The sequence below is a fragment of the Rhea americana genome, unplaced genomic scaffold (assembly GCF_003343005.1).
Source record: "Rhea americana isolate MKP2758 unplaced genomic scaffold, rheAme1 scaffold_438, whole genome shotgun sequence".
Lineage (NCBI taxonomy): Eukaryota > Metazoa > Chordata > Aves > Rheiformes > Rheidae > Rhea > Rhea americana.
The window spans coordinates 167,086-181,587 of NW_028186577.1; the positions used below are offsets into that span (position 1 = coordinate 167,086).

Sequence of the window (14,502 nt, forward strand, 5' to 3'; positions counted from 1 at the left end):
CGATAGTATGCTTTGCTTTATTAACAAGCTCTGGAGGAAGACACACAGACTAAACAAGGATAGAGCTTGATTCCTAACCAGAGCAGAGCCTCTATGTTACTCACGGCTGGATCGAGTTGCATTAACATTTCTTTAAACGTCTTTCTTTTCCCCTTCTCTCTGTGCCCGGGGCCCAGCCAGAGGCTGGCATGGGAGTTCTGAGATACTGACTCTTGTCAAGGTACTTTARACAGCAAGAAATAGAAATCTCGGGGATGAGCTTGCACCTGTGAGACTTCCAGCCAGGTTTTGCTAGCTTTCAAAACTATTCGGGGTTCTGGATGTCCACATCTGAATAATATTTATCTTTTGATCAGGACAGCAGTTGTTTTCAGCATGCCCATCTCTGTGCAGTATTATGGTGCAAACGGCTTCAAGCCTGAAGCTGCCGCAGAGAAAGGAGCTGCTTCTCCGCAGATCAGTCTCTCTCGACTTTTTTTTTTTTTTTTTCCTGTGTTGAACCAGGAATTTCACACCAGTCTGGAGGCTGTGTATTGTGCCAGGGGAATGGGGGTGTGAGTGAAAGGTCTTTCAGTGCTCTCAGTGCAAAGCATACAGAGATCTGTTACAGAGGGAGAAGCTGCAGTGAATCTGCACCTTTGAAGATTCCCCACGTTCCTTACCTTGAATGAAGCAGCTTCGTCAAGATCAGTTCTGGTTCCTCCATTAAACTGCTTTCCAAAGCAGAGATGAAAATCCTTTCAGTCCTCTCAAGGTTACACATGTGGTGCAGGTGTATTAACTGTGATACGTCTGCTTTTGCTACTATTCCAGTCAGCTGGGATGGTTTCTGTTTTAGGCTAACAGATGTCATGATGACTGGTTAGATTTAATTGCAAATCTCAGAATATTGCCTTCTGGCAAGGCACGTGGTGGGCCTGCCAGGATCTCGCCATGGTCCCAATTGGTCCCAATCAGTTCTCAATCTGCAGTAAGCTGGGAGCACTTCTGACTTGCTTGTCTAAAAATGCTAAGCTTATGTGACCATTAGATGGTGGCGAAGTCCTCTTGGAACAAGAGGCAGTTCTAGGGCAGTCGAGATGAGCTGTTTCTGGGATCCCAAGTCATCTATATCTAGTCATATATATCATATATATCTAGTCTGGACTAGATGATGGTCTGGCAGGTCTGTCCTGAAGAGTAGAGTTATTCAGCGTAGCTTGTGTTTGAATATCTGAGGCCTTTCTAAGAATTATATCAAGGTCAACAAACCCTTAAGTTGCATGTTTAATGAGCTTGCGAGCTGTTATTTACTGAGACGGGCAAGACGACGGGACAGGGGAAGGCAAATATTGCAAGTTAGATGCACGACAGGATTGGGATCTGCTCTGTTCCAGATGGACAGCAAGCAGCTGGCAAATCCTGAGGAGAAGCCTTTGAACTCTGCACCCATTCATCTTTCCTTCTTACCAGAAATCTCATGTGTACTTCACCTGCCATATTTAATACTGTGAAAGGCTGAGGAGAAACTGCAGAGGATCTTGTTACTTGCTTGATTTCAGAAGGTGGCTCCTTGCAAATAGGAAAGGTGATTCCTATAAGAACAGGGCAGGGATTATCTTCCCTGCCAGCACTGTTTTTCCCTGGATTTACCAAAATACCCTGCTCAGMAGATGTGTCCTGCTCTGGGAGCAGTTTGCATGTCAGCACTAAGGTTCTGCACAGAAACATGCCCTGGCCCTGGTCTGTGGTTGGGGGAAGCATGTTGTACTGACGGAGTATTTTTGTTTTTATTTTCTTTGTATGCCTAAAGGAGTTAAGAGCTGCACTCGTTTTGGCTCCCTCCCCACCGCACAAGCTCACTCCAGGGCAAGGTCCTGCTGATAAAAAGCTCTTTAAGGGCAGGAGGATTTTCCGTGCTTGTGCTGTCCCTAGCTGTGGGTGAACAAGGGATGAATCTGTTCTCTCCGAGACAYGGACAACGTACAAGGAGCCATTGTATGTTGTTGTTTTCAGCCCTCTGCTTCGACGGTATGAAGCTGCTCACTAAGCTAATGTAGTGTGAGGGAATTTACCCTTAGCAGCTGTCTGAATTATTTGATAGCATAAGTAAAATGTTGGCTTGATCCCAAGAATTGCCTTTCCAGAAAACTCACCAGCCAGATGTTTATTCCTTTAAAAATCCTGCTGCTGCTGGGAAGTGGCACAGGGGTGCCTCGGCCTGCAGCAGCAATCGCAAGCTGCTCCCGGGACTGCGTGTCTGCGTACTGCTGTCACTGCAGTTCACCCAGAGCTGCTTCAGTTGGCTTTAAAAACATTACCTTGCTTGTTACCAGCAGTATTGTTACACCAGCAAGACATTTCACTTGACTGACCCTCCCACATAGGTGCCAGCTTCTCAGACTTGTTCTGGTGCACTCCTGGGAGGGAGCAGATAAGCTCCGCATGCAGATGTGATGGATACAGTCACCGGTTTGAATACGGACCTGGTCAGTACAGCACAAAACAAGTAGCTGAAGGGCATTAAATCACCTACCTGAAACAAATAACCATCCCAGTTCCCAGGAAATTAGTTGGCCCTGTTTTTGTGGTGCCTGGACTAAGTGGGGAGGCTGAGCRTTTGGCCAAGGAGCTGGTGAATGGAAGGGCACCAACAAAGGTATCCTACAGCTGCTCTCCTTGGTGCCAATGAGGTCAGCATGGTAGGGGCATGGGAAGACCTCACTGCTGCTGCTGGGGCCTGGAATTAAGCTGGTGGGGTTAACTCAGCAAACTGGATGAGATAAATGAGCTTTCCAGCCTGGTCGGGTGGATCTCTTCGAGCTGATTGTATTCCTCAGGAATTTCTCTTTTGCTGTCAGTAATGTCTCMGTCCAGCAGTTTTGATTCCAACATTTTTTTGTAATACAATCAAACACGTTGGTTATTATTTTTTCTTCACTGCTATTTTTAGCTTCTTTTTAATTGGCAAAATAGGTACTGGAAGTTGGTCTTGAATGGCAGATTGCTGGATGCTCTGCTTCTGCACTTTCACTGGAGGTCAGCATCTTGCAAAACCTGACAGGCGGCGTATTTACAGCTTTGCTTCCAGGCGCTGGGCTGCCTCTAGATGGAGAATGGGAGGTCATCATTGCTTCTGCGTGCAGAAGGCTCACAGCCCAAAACAAGTTAGCGACCAACTCGCTAGTGAGGACGCAACTAGGACTAGAAGTTGTCTTGTACCTGCACACACCGTGATAGCAAAGGATGGTTTGGGCTGTAGCTGGGCTGCTGGGGGAAGCGTCGCTGCAGGCGGGAGAGATGGGCTAGCCGGCAGTAGCCTTGCTGGATGGGTACTGATGCCAAGTTGCTGTAGCTGCGCTGGCCGTATGAGCCTTCCCAAGACCTGCTGAGGGCTACTTTGTCATTTGAAGCTCAGGTTGCCTTGGTTTAGAGCTAATATAGGGATGTTTGTRGTGTCCTGCATGGATTTCAGTCAGGCAGGCTTTTGTCACGGCATTGCCCAGTTCCTAGGATAGTCATTGGAAGACCTCATAGATGAAGCTTTCTTAACCTTGCTATGTCCCATGTGATGCTGCCTCAAATATCTTGGGAAGGTAATACATCCTGAAACTTAAACATGGTCTGTCTTCATCCAGAGCGTCCGCATCAGACTGACTTACGGTGAGAGGTGGGACAGGTGAAATAAGGACTTGTCACAGTTAATGTAATTGGCCTAAAACGCATCAGTTCTGTGTCTGTAAATGATGGCTTAATAACACGGCTAAATGCAGGAGATGGATGGCAGTAACAAGCTAAGGAGGATGAACTCATCCCGTTGCATGTGCTGACAAGCACTGACGCTGTATGTGCCTCCTTCGGGCTGATTAGTGACAGACAGCGAAGCCACGAGTATCAGCCCTCCTTTAGGACACAGGTCTCTTCCTTCAGTAATTGGACTCAGCCGTGCTCGTACCAGCATCTGATAGGTGGGCAGTGGATTTGAGGCTGCAGCGCCTGCTAATGCCGACAAAAAGGATTCTGCTCACTGTTTTTTCTAGCTGTCAGATTTGTTCCCAAATACAATTATTTTGTCTCACTAAGCTTAATAAGAACTAAAAGTCTCTGTGAATCAGCCTTGAGAGGGAAATGGAAAGAACAGAAAATACAAGCCCAGAAGTGACATAAAAATGGGTAACGTGTTAATTTTCTGCCTGACGACATCACGTTGCAGTAGCCATGGAAGACCTGGCCTGTGATGCAGGGAGCAGGGACACTTACGACTCAGCTGTGCCGTTTCTTTTGTACCCCTTGTGAATCATCTTTCCAGCCCCGAGCATGGGGAATGGTAGAACATAACTGCTCACTCGTGCTTTTGAGGGCTTGTTTGTCTTCCAGGCACAACTTGGTCTGAGCTGAATATTTAAGCCACTGAGTCAGTTGCCAACCTTTTTGCCAGTGTTTCTTGAGCTGTGACTCCTAGGATGTCTCTGGAGGAGAGGGGAAGGGAGAGAGAAAGTACAGTGCAGCATCTCTGTTCCTAAATTGTGTCCTTCCCATATTTCCTCTGTGCTAGAAGTACTATCCTTCCCCTGCTCCTCACTCTTGCTTTTGTCCAGGTCTATGAACCAAGCACTGATTGTTCCTTCTAGGTTTGACTCTAAATATTCTTTCAGTTCAAGCTTTCCTTTGCACTAGTGAGAGCATGTCTTAAGTGCTGGGGTTGCTTAAACATCTCCAGCAAACCTTTCTTCTGGAGCTGGAGAGCTCTTTGGCTATGGCCGTTCAATATAAGATTTGTCATTTGAGATGCTTTCCTGATTTTCTGCTTGTTTTGTAGAATTGAGACTCTTCTGTCTGAACAGAAATCTTTAATTAGCCCRGTTATCTATTAAAAACCGTTATGCTTTTCTGCTCTTGGCTTGCAAAGACAGTTCTGTACTTTACAGAGTAAGAAAAYGTGTAAATGTTCAGAAGGAAGGGGGAAGGAAGGAGCTGATGGCATGTTTCTCTTGTGGTAGATGTGGCGTGAAAAGGCCTTGTGCTTGATGGTCGTTGGCAAATTTGAAGATGAAGAGCTATATCAAACCATAGATCAAAATATGTATGACAAGCAACTGAAAGCTTGCAGTTTAGGTCTACTTCACACTGACAGTGGGCAGGTGGTTTTGAAGGAAGCCTTCTCGCTCTGCAAGTGTTAACTCAAAACATGTTTGCTAGGTTTTGCCACCCCTTCAGACTCTGGTTCTGTGCCCCAGAAGTGTGCCCCAGCTGTCGAGCAACGAGGGGACTATTTTTGATGGTGAAGGCTGTTCTTCCCTTGAGCTGCAGTATTTTATTTGCAGCATTAGCAACTATTAAAAACACAACACCACAACAGAGTTTGTTTCTGCTGTTTGGCCTCTGATGAGGTTAAGTGAAAACACTTGAGTTGGAGGCAGTGAAAGGGTTACTGAGACCTGGGACAGCAAGCTGCTCTCTCCCTAACCCTAACCACATAGTACACTGCTCATAAGATCAAAGAGCTTAGCCACACTCCCGTGGGTCTTCATAGGATACTTGACCCTCAGGACCTGAGATGAGCATCTTAGATCCCCGTGGGGTCATGTGTCTCCTGACCCTTTCTTTAGGCCAGACCCCTTGTGAAGAGACTTGAGAGTGTGTACATTTCCTCAGGCTGTGTTAACTTGCTTGGCTGTGGTGATGCARTGGTGTGTTGGGCTCTTTTCCCCCATCCTCCTAGCCTTGGCATCTTTTTCAGCTTCTGTGAGCCCAGCTTTCCCCCTCTGGAGGGAATGCTTGTATAGAAGGAAGTGCACTTGGGCATCAGCGCTCTGGAGGTGCTCATGAAGATCCTGTTCTATCTTTTCTTTCCCTTGTGTACTCCGGGGGGGGGGRGGGGGAAGCCTTTTTTGTTTCACTTCTGTTATTTAACAGTCTGGTTTCGTGGTTGCACTGCCGCAGGGTGGAACAGCCTTTCCTGCAGAGGCCTGGCTCATTGCATCTTTGGCCTTGGTCTTACGCAGCCCATCTACCTCCTCCCAGTCATGCGGGAAGTACCTTGTTTGAATGAAGTGTCCTAGACCCATATCACACCCGGAACAGGTCTCTGCTTATCTTAGTCCTAGCCAAGGAAGTGTTTTGAATAGTGGCTGGGCAGAGAAATGAGTAGGCAGCCTGCTGCCCTCCTCTCAGCTGCCCGTTTGCCCCAAGGGGAAGCTGCTGCCTTGTATGAACTCGGTTTTCATGCTGCCCTGATTTGGTCCCTTGCTTCTGATCATTCCGGGAGTGTGAGAGGAGCTGAAATCYATCTCTGTGCTGCCCGCTGCTGGGGGGAAGCATACTCTTGGCTTGAAGGCTTGAAAGTGGATTTGTGTGTGCAGTGCTGTTTAAATAGAGAGAGCTCGTGAGTGTCCGTTGCTTCTCTTTGAGCAGAAGTTTGGGGCTTTTTCAGTATGGGGAGGTGGCGAGGAAGGAAGCATCTGCGTGGAGCTGCCTTGCACTGGCTAGCTTGCGGCCCACTGGAATTGGTTTATTTGATTGCCATCTTTCCAGAGGATACAGCAGGTGGCTATTCTGAGAACGTAGCATTAGCTTTCTCGTTTTCCTGGTAATAAAGACAGACTAAGCCAACTTCAAAAGTATTGCCATAGTTGGTATATATAGCAAACTTACCATGGGAGATCTCCTCTGCATCCTGCCCTCCTGACGCTATCGATGGATGTCAGGGCAGAGGTTGCTTTCCAGCGGAAGTGTTTCCGTGAGCCTAAATTGTGTCTGCTAGCTCTGGCCTCCCCAGGGTTGGGTTTCCAAGCTGTGAAGTGAGCAATGGTGTTCAGCCAGGCTGTGTGATGCTGGTGATGTTCAGTGCCTTCCCACATGCCTCCATGAAGGAGAGAGTGCTTTAATACCATGTGGCAGCAGCTTTTGGAAGACCCAGGAACCACTGGGCTTGAAATGAAGAAGGAAACATCTATTCTTGCCATAGTTGTTGCTTTAAATAGACTTAGGGGAAGGAGGAAGGGAGATCTCACTTTGGCATAGTGTTATGTGCAATGTGTGGAAGGACAGCCCAGAGGTTTGATCATGAATGTGAGGTTTAGTCTGTTCCCTCTGCTCCCAACTGCCCACRATGGGCTGGATCCAGCTAATCCAAATTCCTCCTTAATGTAGTCTTTTGTTTGCAGACCTGGAGCAAACTGGATATAGGATATAGGTGGGACAAGGTCTCCTGGCTTGGGGTGACCTTCGTGAGTTATCTTGTGGGAAGGGAACAGGTCTGTACCCTCCCCGCTCTGCTTATGAGCTGCTGTTTCCCAAGGTGCCCCCTATGCAACTGTTGTGACGCCGTGGAAAGGATTATGGGAGAGTGCATCAGTGCATCTGAAGTAGCTTGGCCACTGAAACAAAAAGGGCAGTGAGAAGCCCACCGTTGTTTTATTGGCAGTTAGAGTTTGCAGAGACTTGTATGGGGAAGAAACCACAGCTGAAAAGAAAGCAGTTTGGGGCAGTCGGGGAATTGCTGGTGAGTTAATCACTCTTCCAAACTTTTGGGACTGCGACCTCGGAAGTGCAGCAGGCTCTGCACATTGCAAGTCGCTGCTCTGCGAATCTCAACGGTGCTCCCTTTCAGGTGACAGCTCAAGGCCCTACAGAGCTCGCAGCTCCAGATAGGGCTCAAAGCAGCAGCCGTTCCCAGTGCTTGCAGCCAAGAAAAGCCTGTCCACGCTGAGCCCCTGTGCACCTGGAAGCCTCTGGCCCAGGCAGGGATATTGTTCATGTGGAAAAGGCATAGTACCACCAGTTCAGGAGGCAGTCTCCCAAAGTATCTGAGAAGTGTATTTTTGATAAAATCACACAGGAATGCATGTGCCTTTTTTTGTTTTAGCTGCTCCCATGACTTTATCCTGGAATAATAGAGTAAAATGGAAAAAAGGCCAATGCCACCACCTCATCTGCCAACTTTGTCAGGACAAGACTGTTCCCAGGCTGATCTTGTTTGCGACTCTTCATCAAGCCTGAGAAGCTCAAGTGTTCCGAGCGTTCAGTGCTTTCCATGGGATTTTCTCCCACAGTCTTGTCCATCTTGCAGGAAGCCTGTTATAAAATTGGCTGAGAACTCTTTTTTTTTTTTTCTTCTTCAAACTATTTCAATATTTGTAGCTGTCTTTCCTTACAAAACTCTTATTTCATTTACTTGGTTGCAGTTTATCCTTGCAATTTATCCTTGCAAGCATTTGTGAATGGTTATTATGCCATACCCTTCATTTCCTGTTCAGCAGTCACTTAGTGCTTCCAGCTTTATTTCTGTCCTTTTTAGCTCCCTGAGGATATTTTGTTTGTTGTCCTCCAAACTTGCCCTTTCCCAGCACCTTTAGGGGTAGAAGGTGACCTGATGGGGAAAATAGGTCCTGAAATAAGGGCTTGGACCCTCCTTAGCCATATTCTGAAGGAGCTTGGGTGAATACACTAGCTTCTCTCTGCTTCATTTTCCCAGTCAGGACAATATTTGAGTTTCTCCTGCTCCATATCTGCCAAACTGGCTTAAATTTTAAGGTGCTGAAGTCTTCTTGGCCCTTTGGCAGTGGGAGTTATGGGGTTCARTGCTGGAGCTCTGCAAGCAGAGGGGGCATTCCCTGCTCTCCAGCATGGCTGTCCCCAAGATTTTTCGCTAAACTGAGATTTTGTGTCCATCTGTACCATGCTGCGTTGTAAACTCACACTTCACCGGCTGCCTGCCAAGTTTCCTCTGCTCTTATCGCTGTTCTTGTCTTCAGGATTTCTCCCGCAGTGCTACAGGTGGAGTTCCCAGGCAGGTCTCGTTCATCCTTATTCTCTAACCATGGGTTCCCCATGCCAGCTTTGCAGTCCTCTCTGCAGCTCCACGTTTAACCTCCATGCACTCTCACTTTCAGGCCACCGAGCACCTTGTTAGACCCAAGTACACACAGCAGTTTTCCTTCACCTTGAGGGCCTGAGCCTTAGACCCCAAGGCTGTTGATGGGCCCAGATCACCTGCTCAGTGTAAGGGCTGACTGAACAAGGAGCTGCTACCCCCTTGGCTATCAACCCCTTCAAGCTCCTACCAGGGTCATGAGCTTCCCCAACGCTACTCTGCTGGCCAACAAAGCACGGACTCTTCACTAGTCTAGTCTAGCAAGCTGGCTTGGCTGGTCCTGGCTGGTGGGCAGGTAGGTTTTAGAGGTATTGGGGAAGCGATATTACTTCCATCTGCTTTTYTCCCACTTCTTGCTCTGAAGGCTGGTCCTGCCCCTGGGGTAATCCTTTTGGAGAGAGGTGCTAAGTGTTCCCCATGGCTGTGGGATGGACGAGCCAGTGTGAAACCCATACATCCAATGGGTGACTGTGGCACACAGGCAGGAGCTTGTGGCACGTCTGGGCTGGCATTGTGTTAACGTACCCCTCCTACTGTTCCCAAAATATCAGAGAAGAGGCACAACATGCTGAGAAGAGTTACTCTGTCAGCACCAGCTCTCCAAACAACATGTCTAAGCTGACAAAAGCTCTCCTTCCTTAGTGCAGTAGTATCCAAACTGCAGGTTTTACAGCAGTATCGACAGAAGGGTGAGAATTTTTCACAGAACTTTACAGTCTGGAGCCTCACGTCTGCGTATGGAGAGGCCATCTCTTTACAGAAGGGAGACTGGGAGGAGAAAGCTGACTAGATTTAGCCGGGATTTTTTCAGTCAGTAGCCAGAAATGGGATGCATTGCATCTCTAAGTGGCTGAGATCTAGGCTGCTGGAGTAGATAACTCAGGGTCTTGTGAGATTCAAATTTGGCCCCATCTCAAGTCTCTCCTGTGCTAGACACTTAATGTAATCTATGTGTCCCGGTCCTACTTGTATGAAGGAGGTTATAAATATGAAGATGCTCTCTCTGGCTGAGGAACTTCCTGAGCTATTTTGGGACACAAAATCTTTCGAAGTATTGTCTTCTGGGTCTTTCCACCAGCCTCTTGTTTTCTCCTAATGCTCGGCTAAATCCACAGGCTGTGTTATTTATTTATTTATTTATTTATTTATTTATTTATTTATTGCTACAGAGGGCCAGGCAAGAAGAAACAACATAGATGTTTTGTTTTGAGATTCTAGTGGGAAATGTTAGAAAGTTAGTGTTCTGAGTTGTAAAACATTTTAATTTTTTTTGCTTGTGCTTGTTAGCTACACAGCTTGAAAGAAATACAGGTTTGACCTGCCTTAGAAAGCACTGCAGCTGTGCATGTCTAGATGGTTGAGAATCAGAGATGCATTCTGGTAAGGAGTTTCCAGGCAGTGTCACAGAACAGTATATGGATTAACTGCTTCTGTTGGACCTGTGCACTTGAGGTGAAGAAATGGAGTGCAAAATCCTCTACAGATTTTTAAGTTCTTGATCGGGGTTGGGTGTGGGGMACAAGCTGAGCTAGTGCAGTCCAAGTGGAGAGGTGGTGGAGGCCAGTTTGGGAGAGAGGATGTGCTTGAGAATGTGAGGTCAAGGAGCCTTTTTTGTCCTAGAAGAAGAGATGTCAGAAGCAAATGCAAAGACTGGCTTCGAGAAGCTTTGAATTCACCCTGAGCCTTGGCTGAGCTGGCACTCGCASATGTCATGAAGTTATGATGTAGGTATCTGAACACCTGTGCCCCYTTTTTTTTCCTTGCAGCTCGACAGGACGGAGACAGCCGTGAACAACCTCAACCCAGCTTTCTCAAAAAAGTTTGTCGTCGACTATCACTTTGAAGAAGTGCAGAAGCTCAAGTTTGCCCTATTTGACCAGGACAAGTCGAGCATGCAGTTGTATGAGCATGACTTTCTGGGCGAGTTCTCCTGCACTCTGGGCATGGTGAGTCTCAGACATCCTGTCCTACTGCAGATCAGTTCCCTCCAGCAAAGAGACCCCAAATAATATCCACCGTAAGGGAAGTGAGGAGATTAGAGCTACTACAGTGATCTATAGTTAAGTTGTTGGATACTTCCTGGTCAAAGCTACTTTCACATAACTTGGTCACATTTGAGCTGTTCCATGTTAGGACTGGGGCTCTTTTCATCTGAATGTGGAAGTCTCCTAGCTATTTGCCCAATCCTAAACTAGTTGTACAAACTCCTGCTGTTGCCTGAAGAGAAAATTAAAACCCCTGGTGGACATAGGGCGGGCAGGGTGATGCACTGAATTACCTTGGGCAATTATCTTGGAAGCCTTTGGAGGTGCTTGTGTCTTTCTATGGGTTATAGTAGGAGTCCTAATGACTAGCTTGTGTTTGCACTTGGGAATCTTTCAGATGCTTTAAGTTAGGATGGTTTCAATCTAATTTTTTTTTCTCAGTTATCTGTCTGAATGCAATAAAACACATGCTTTTCTTTTATTTTCTTTGCAAAGTTTCTGTAATAAAAATAACTGTTCTTTCTTCTTTTTGAGAACAAAGCATTGAAAACAGGCCTTGCTTTGTCCACGCAGAATAATCTTGCAATTGTATAGCAAATCATATCTCCTACTTGGCATATAGGTGCAGGAATGTGTCTTCTGTTCTTGTGGCTTCTGCAAGTCTTTGGAAGGTCTCTGTTTTGCAAGAGCCCAGACCCTGTCAGGATTTGACAGCTAAATTCTCTAAACTTCTCTYTCTTTTGAGCTTATTCTGACTCAGAGGCAGGAAATGAGTAGGATTTTTTCCATTCTTTTTCAGCATCCAGCTGYCCAGGGCTTCTGTGGTACCTGGCATGAGCATAGAGACTGGGAGAAATTCTCTCTTTTGTGCTCTGTGCTGGGGACCAGGAGGAAGCAGACAATATAATAGGTGGGTTGTGGTGGACAGCCAGGACAAGCTGTTCAGGGAGGCTCGTGAATGTGATCACGTTATTACACAGACTGTTATGTGGCTCTGCATATGCCGAAGTGGGATGAATAACCTTCCCATTGCCAACTGTGTTCTGGTGCTCAGGTCCTTGACTTGTCAGAAGAGCACTTACGTTGACAAAGTTTGAGACATAACATCTCACATGAGCTGGGTTTCTGGGAGCGCTAAGTAATGACTCAAGCAAGTGCCCATCTTGGAGTGTGCCGGGCTTTCGGCACAGAGAAGGATGAGGACCGATCGGTGGCACTCTTTCATTCAGACAGCAAAGGAGGATTTATTCAGCTTCACTGACAGCATGAGGCTGCCTCTGGTCTCACATTCCTCATCTGTCTTATAATAATTCAGTTTCTTAAAAAAAAAAAAAAAAGGGAGAAGAAAATCCTTATTAAAGATAGCTCTAAACTCTTCTAACTCTTGTAAACTCATGCAACATCACACTCTGCAAAGGAGAACTTACTTTTCACGTGCACCCAGTTTGGAGATTTTGCTTAAGTTCCCATACACCCAAGCCAGTGATACAAGAGCTTCTCATTGATGTCTAGTCCATAATGGATGCCAGCTTGAAATGGGGCGATTGGTTCTGCTTTTCCCTTTTCCTCTAGTCTTAATGAAAGATTGCAACCTCTAAGCTTTGAACGTATCTCTTCACTCTATACCTTGTAGGTTGAGCCATTCCTGGAGAGGTTCTGCCTAAAGTTTTGCTCCTGTCTCCCTGTGGAGAGCACAGCCCCCTGGTGTGCTGCAAGCCCTGGGTTTGCAGCACAGCTTGGCCATGGAAGGAAGCAGACTGCAGTGGTGACATGTGTGCTGGGGTGTCCAATGAGGAGTGATGTGAAACAGGGAGGGCTTGGGCTTGTGGGTTCAGCCAGGCTGCTGTGGGTTTTCTAGCTATGTTTCAATCTGGTTTTTTTGTCTGGTGAGATATTTTCATAAACTTGCCCGATTTTGAGGCATGAGCAGTTATTGGAGGAGAAAGAAAGCAGACTTGAGTAGAAATAACCTGGCTCTGAGGAACCACAAAATGAGCATCTATCTTTTCAATTCTGAGTTTGTGTCAGAGCTCTGTCAGGTCATTATATTGCGGCTAATTAGATCTGTAGTGAGATTTGGAAGGGTGGCTGCATCATTTTTGGGCCTGCAATGACCTCTGTGGCCAAGTGAAATTTAACAGAGCTCAAACTGCAGGCTTCTGGGTTTAAATGGTTTCCGCTAGCCAGAGTTAGGAGGAAATTTCCCCACCCTGTACACAACATTGCACAAACATGTATAGGAATCACCAAATAATATGAACTACCTTCCTGGAGAAAAAGCTCCAGGATGACTGGATCGAAGATCCCAGAGTAACWGCAGGACTCCTGTGCAGCTAGCCACAATGAGGAAGAGCTTTGCCTTGWAATTGCAAAGAGAGGGAGAAAAGCAATGCTGGGGAGGAATGGGAGGAACCTGAGTGTGGCTGGGTCAGTCTCATGCACAGACAGCAGGAGCAAGAAGTTAAGCCATTTCATTASTTATTATTACTTTCTTAGGCTGGTGCTAATAGATGCTGAAAACATAGGACCGAGAGTGGGGATAGAAGAATGAATGAGACTACACGTTCTTAAACTATAGCCCTTAGGTTTTGAAGGTGTTTCAGCAGGTTTCAGCAGGTTCCAGTTTATTATACAGGAATTTACACCTCCTTTGGAAAAGCTTGCAGGATCTCCACCTTCAAAGACAGCTGAAACTCGCTGAGCAAGGGGTTTTATTCAGCTCCTAGATGGTCCCATCTTGCATCTTATGAGCCAGAGGTAAAAGACGGAGGGAAAACCACTTTACGGTGGTGCTCGGCCTGGTGCCTCACTTGGTAGCAGTTTCGGGAGGCCTTGAGGGATGAGCATCCCCTTTGTATCAGGATTCAGCCATGGAAACATGGCCTGGAAACAAGTTGCTAGTGYAGTGCTCACGGCAGTAGAAAAAGGAATTTCCTTTTATGGTCCAGGGGAGTATTTAAAATGGGGTAGAAAARGTTGGCTTGTCACTTTTCATGGAACAAATCATGGTAACTCTGGCTCTGTGAGATCCCACGGACCCACACTGTGTGCCGATCTGCTCTGCAAGTCAAATTAGGGGCAGCATGTTACACAGATCGTTTTGGCTCATTGGCACTGCATGCTGTTTAACAGCTGCCTTGTCCCCCGAGGATTCAGCTGTGTCGGAGAGTGCTRCCATCGGAGCAGCCGTGTCCTGGGACTTGTTCTCGCGATGAGCAAAAAGAGCTTTGTTCAGGTGCCGGGGTTGGTGGTGGTGGTAAGAGCGTTACCTTGGTCTGTTTTGATTGCCATGTCCATCTTCTGCTGGTGGGAATGCTTCATCAGAATTAACTAACGTGAGCAATGATCAGTTGGTTATGACTCTGCTTTTGATCACTTGTACAATCAAAACTTTATTTTCTTTGGCTTCTCTAGATCGTCTCCAGCAAGAAAATAACGCGAAGTCTCCTTCTGGGAAATGGCAAACCAGCTGGGAAAGGGATGATAACGGTACAGTTACTCATTTATGTTGCATGTTGAGTGTGTAAATACAGTTAATAAACTGGGGGCAAGGCAGGATACTTAGGTGGGGCCCAGGAGCCCAGGGTATATAGTTTGTCACTAACTTCAGGTTCTTTGCCTCCCATTTGCTTGCCACCTTGGTCTATTTGGAGGATGAGGTTT

At 46.7% G+C, this 14,502-nt stretch overlaps 1 protein-coding gene across 1 annotated transcript in view; it reads left to right on the plus strand.

Annotated features, from left to right (window-relative positions):
* The window catches only part of CPNE2 (copine 2), an 89,507-nt gene that overhangs the window by 25,314 nt on the left and 49,691 nt on the right, over positions 1-14,502 (plus strand). The window contains exons 3-4 of the mRNA XM_085315729.1: positions 10,621-10,800; positions 14,254-14,328. Of these exons, the coding sequence (XP_085171855.1) occupies positions 10,621-10,800; positions 14,254-14,328 (255 nt within the window). The remainder of the gene's footprint in view (positions 1-10,620; positions 10,801-14,253; positions 14,329-14,502) is intronic.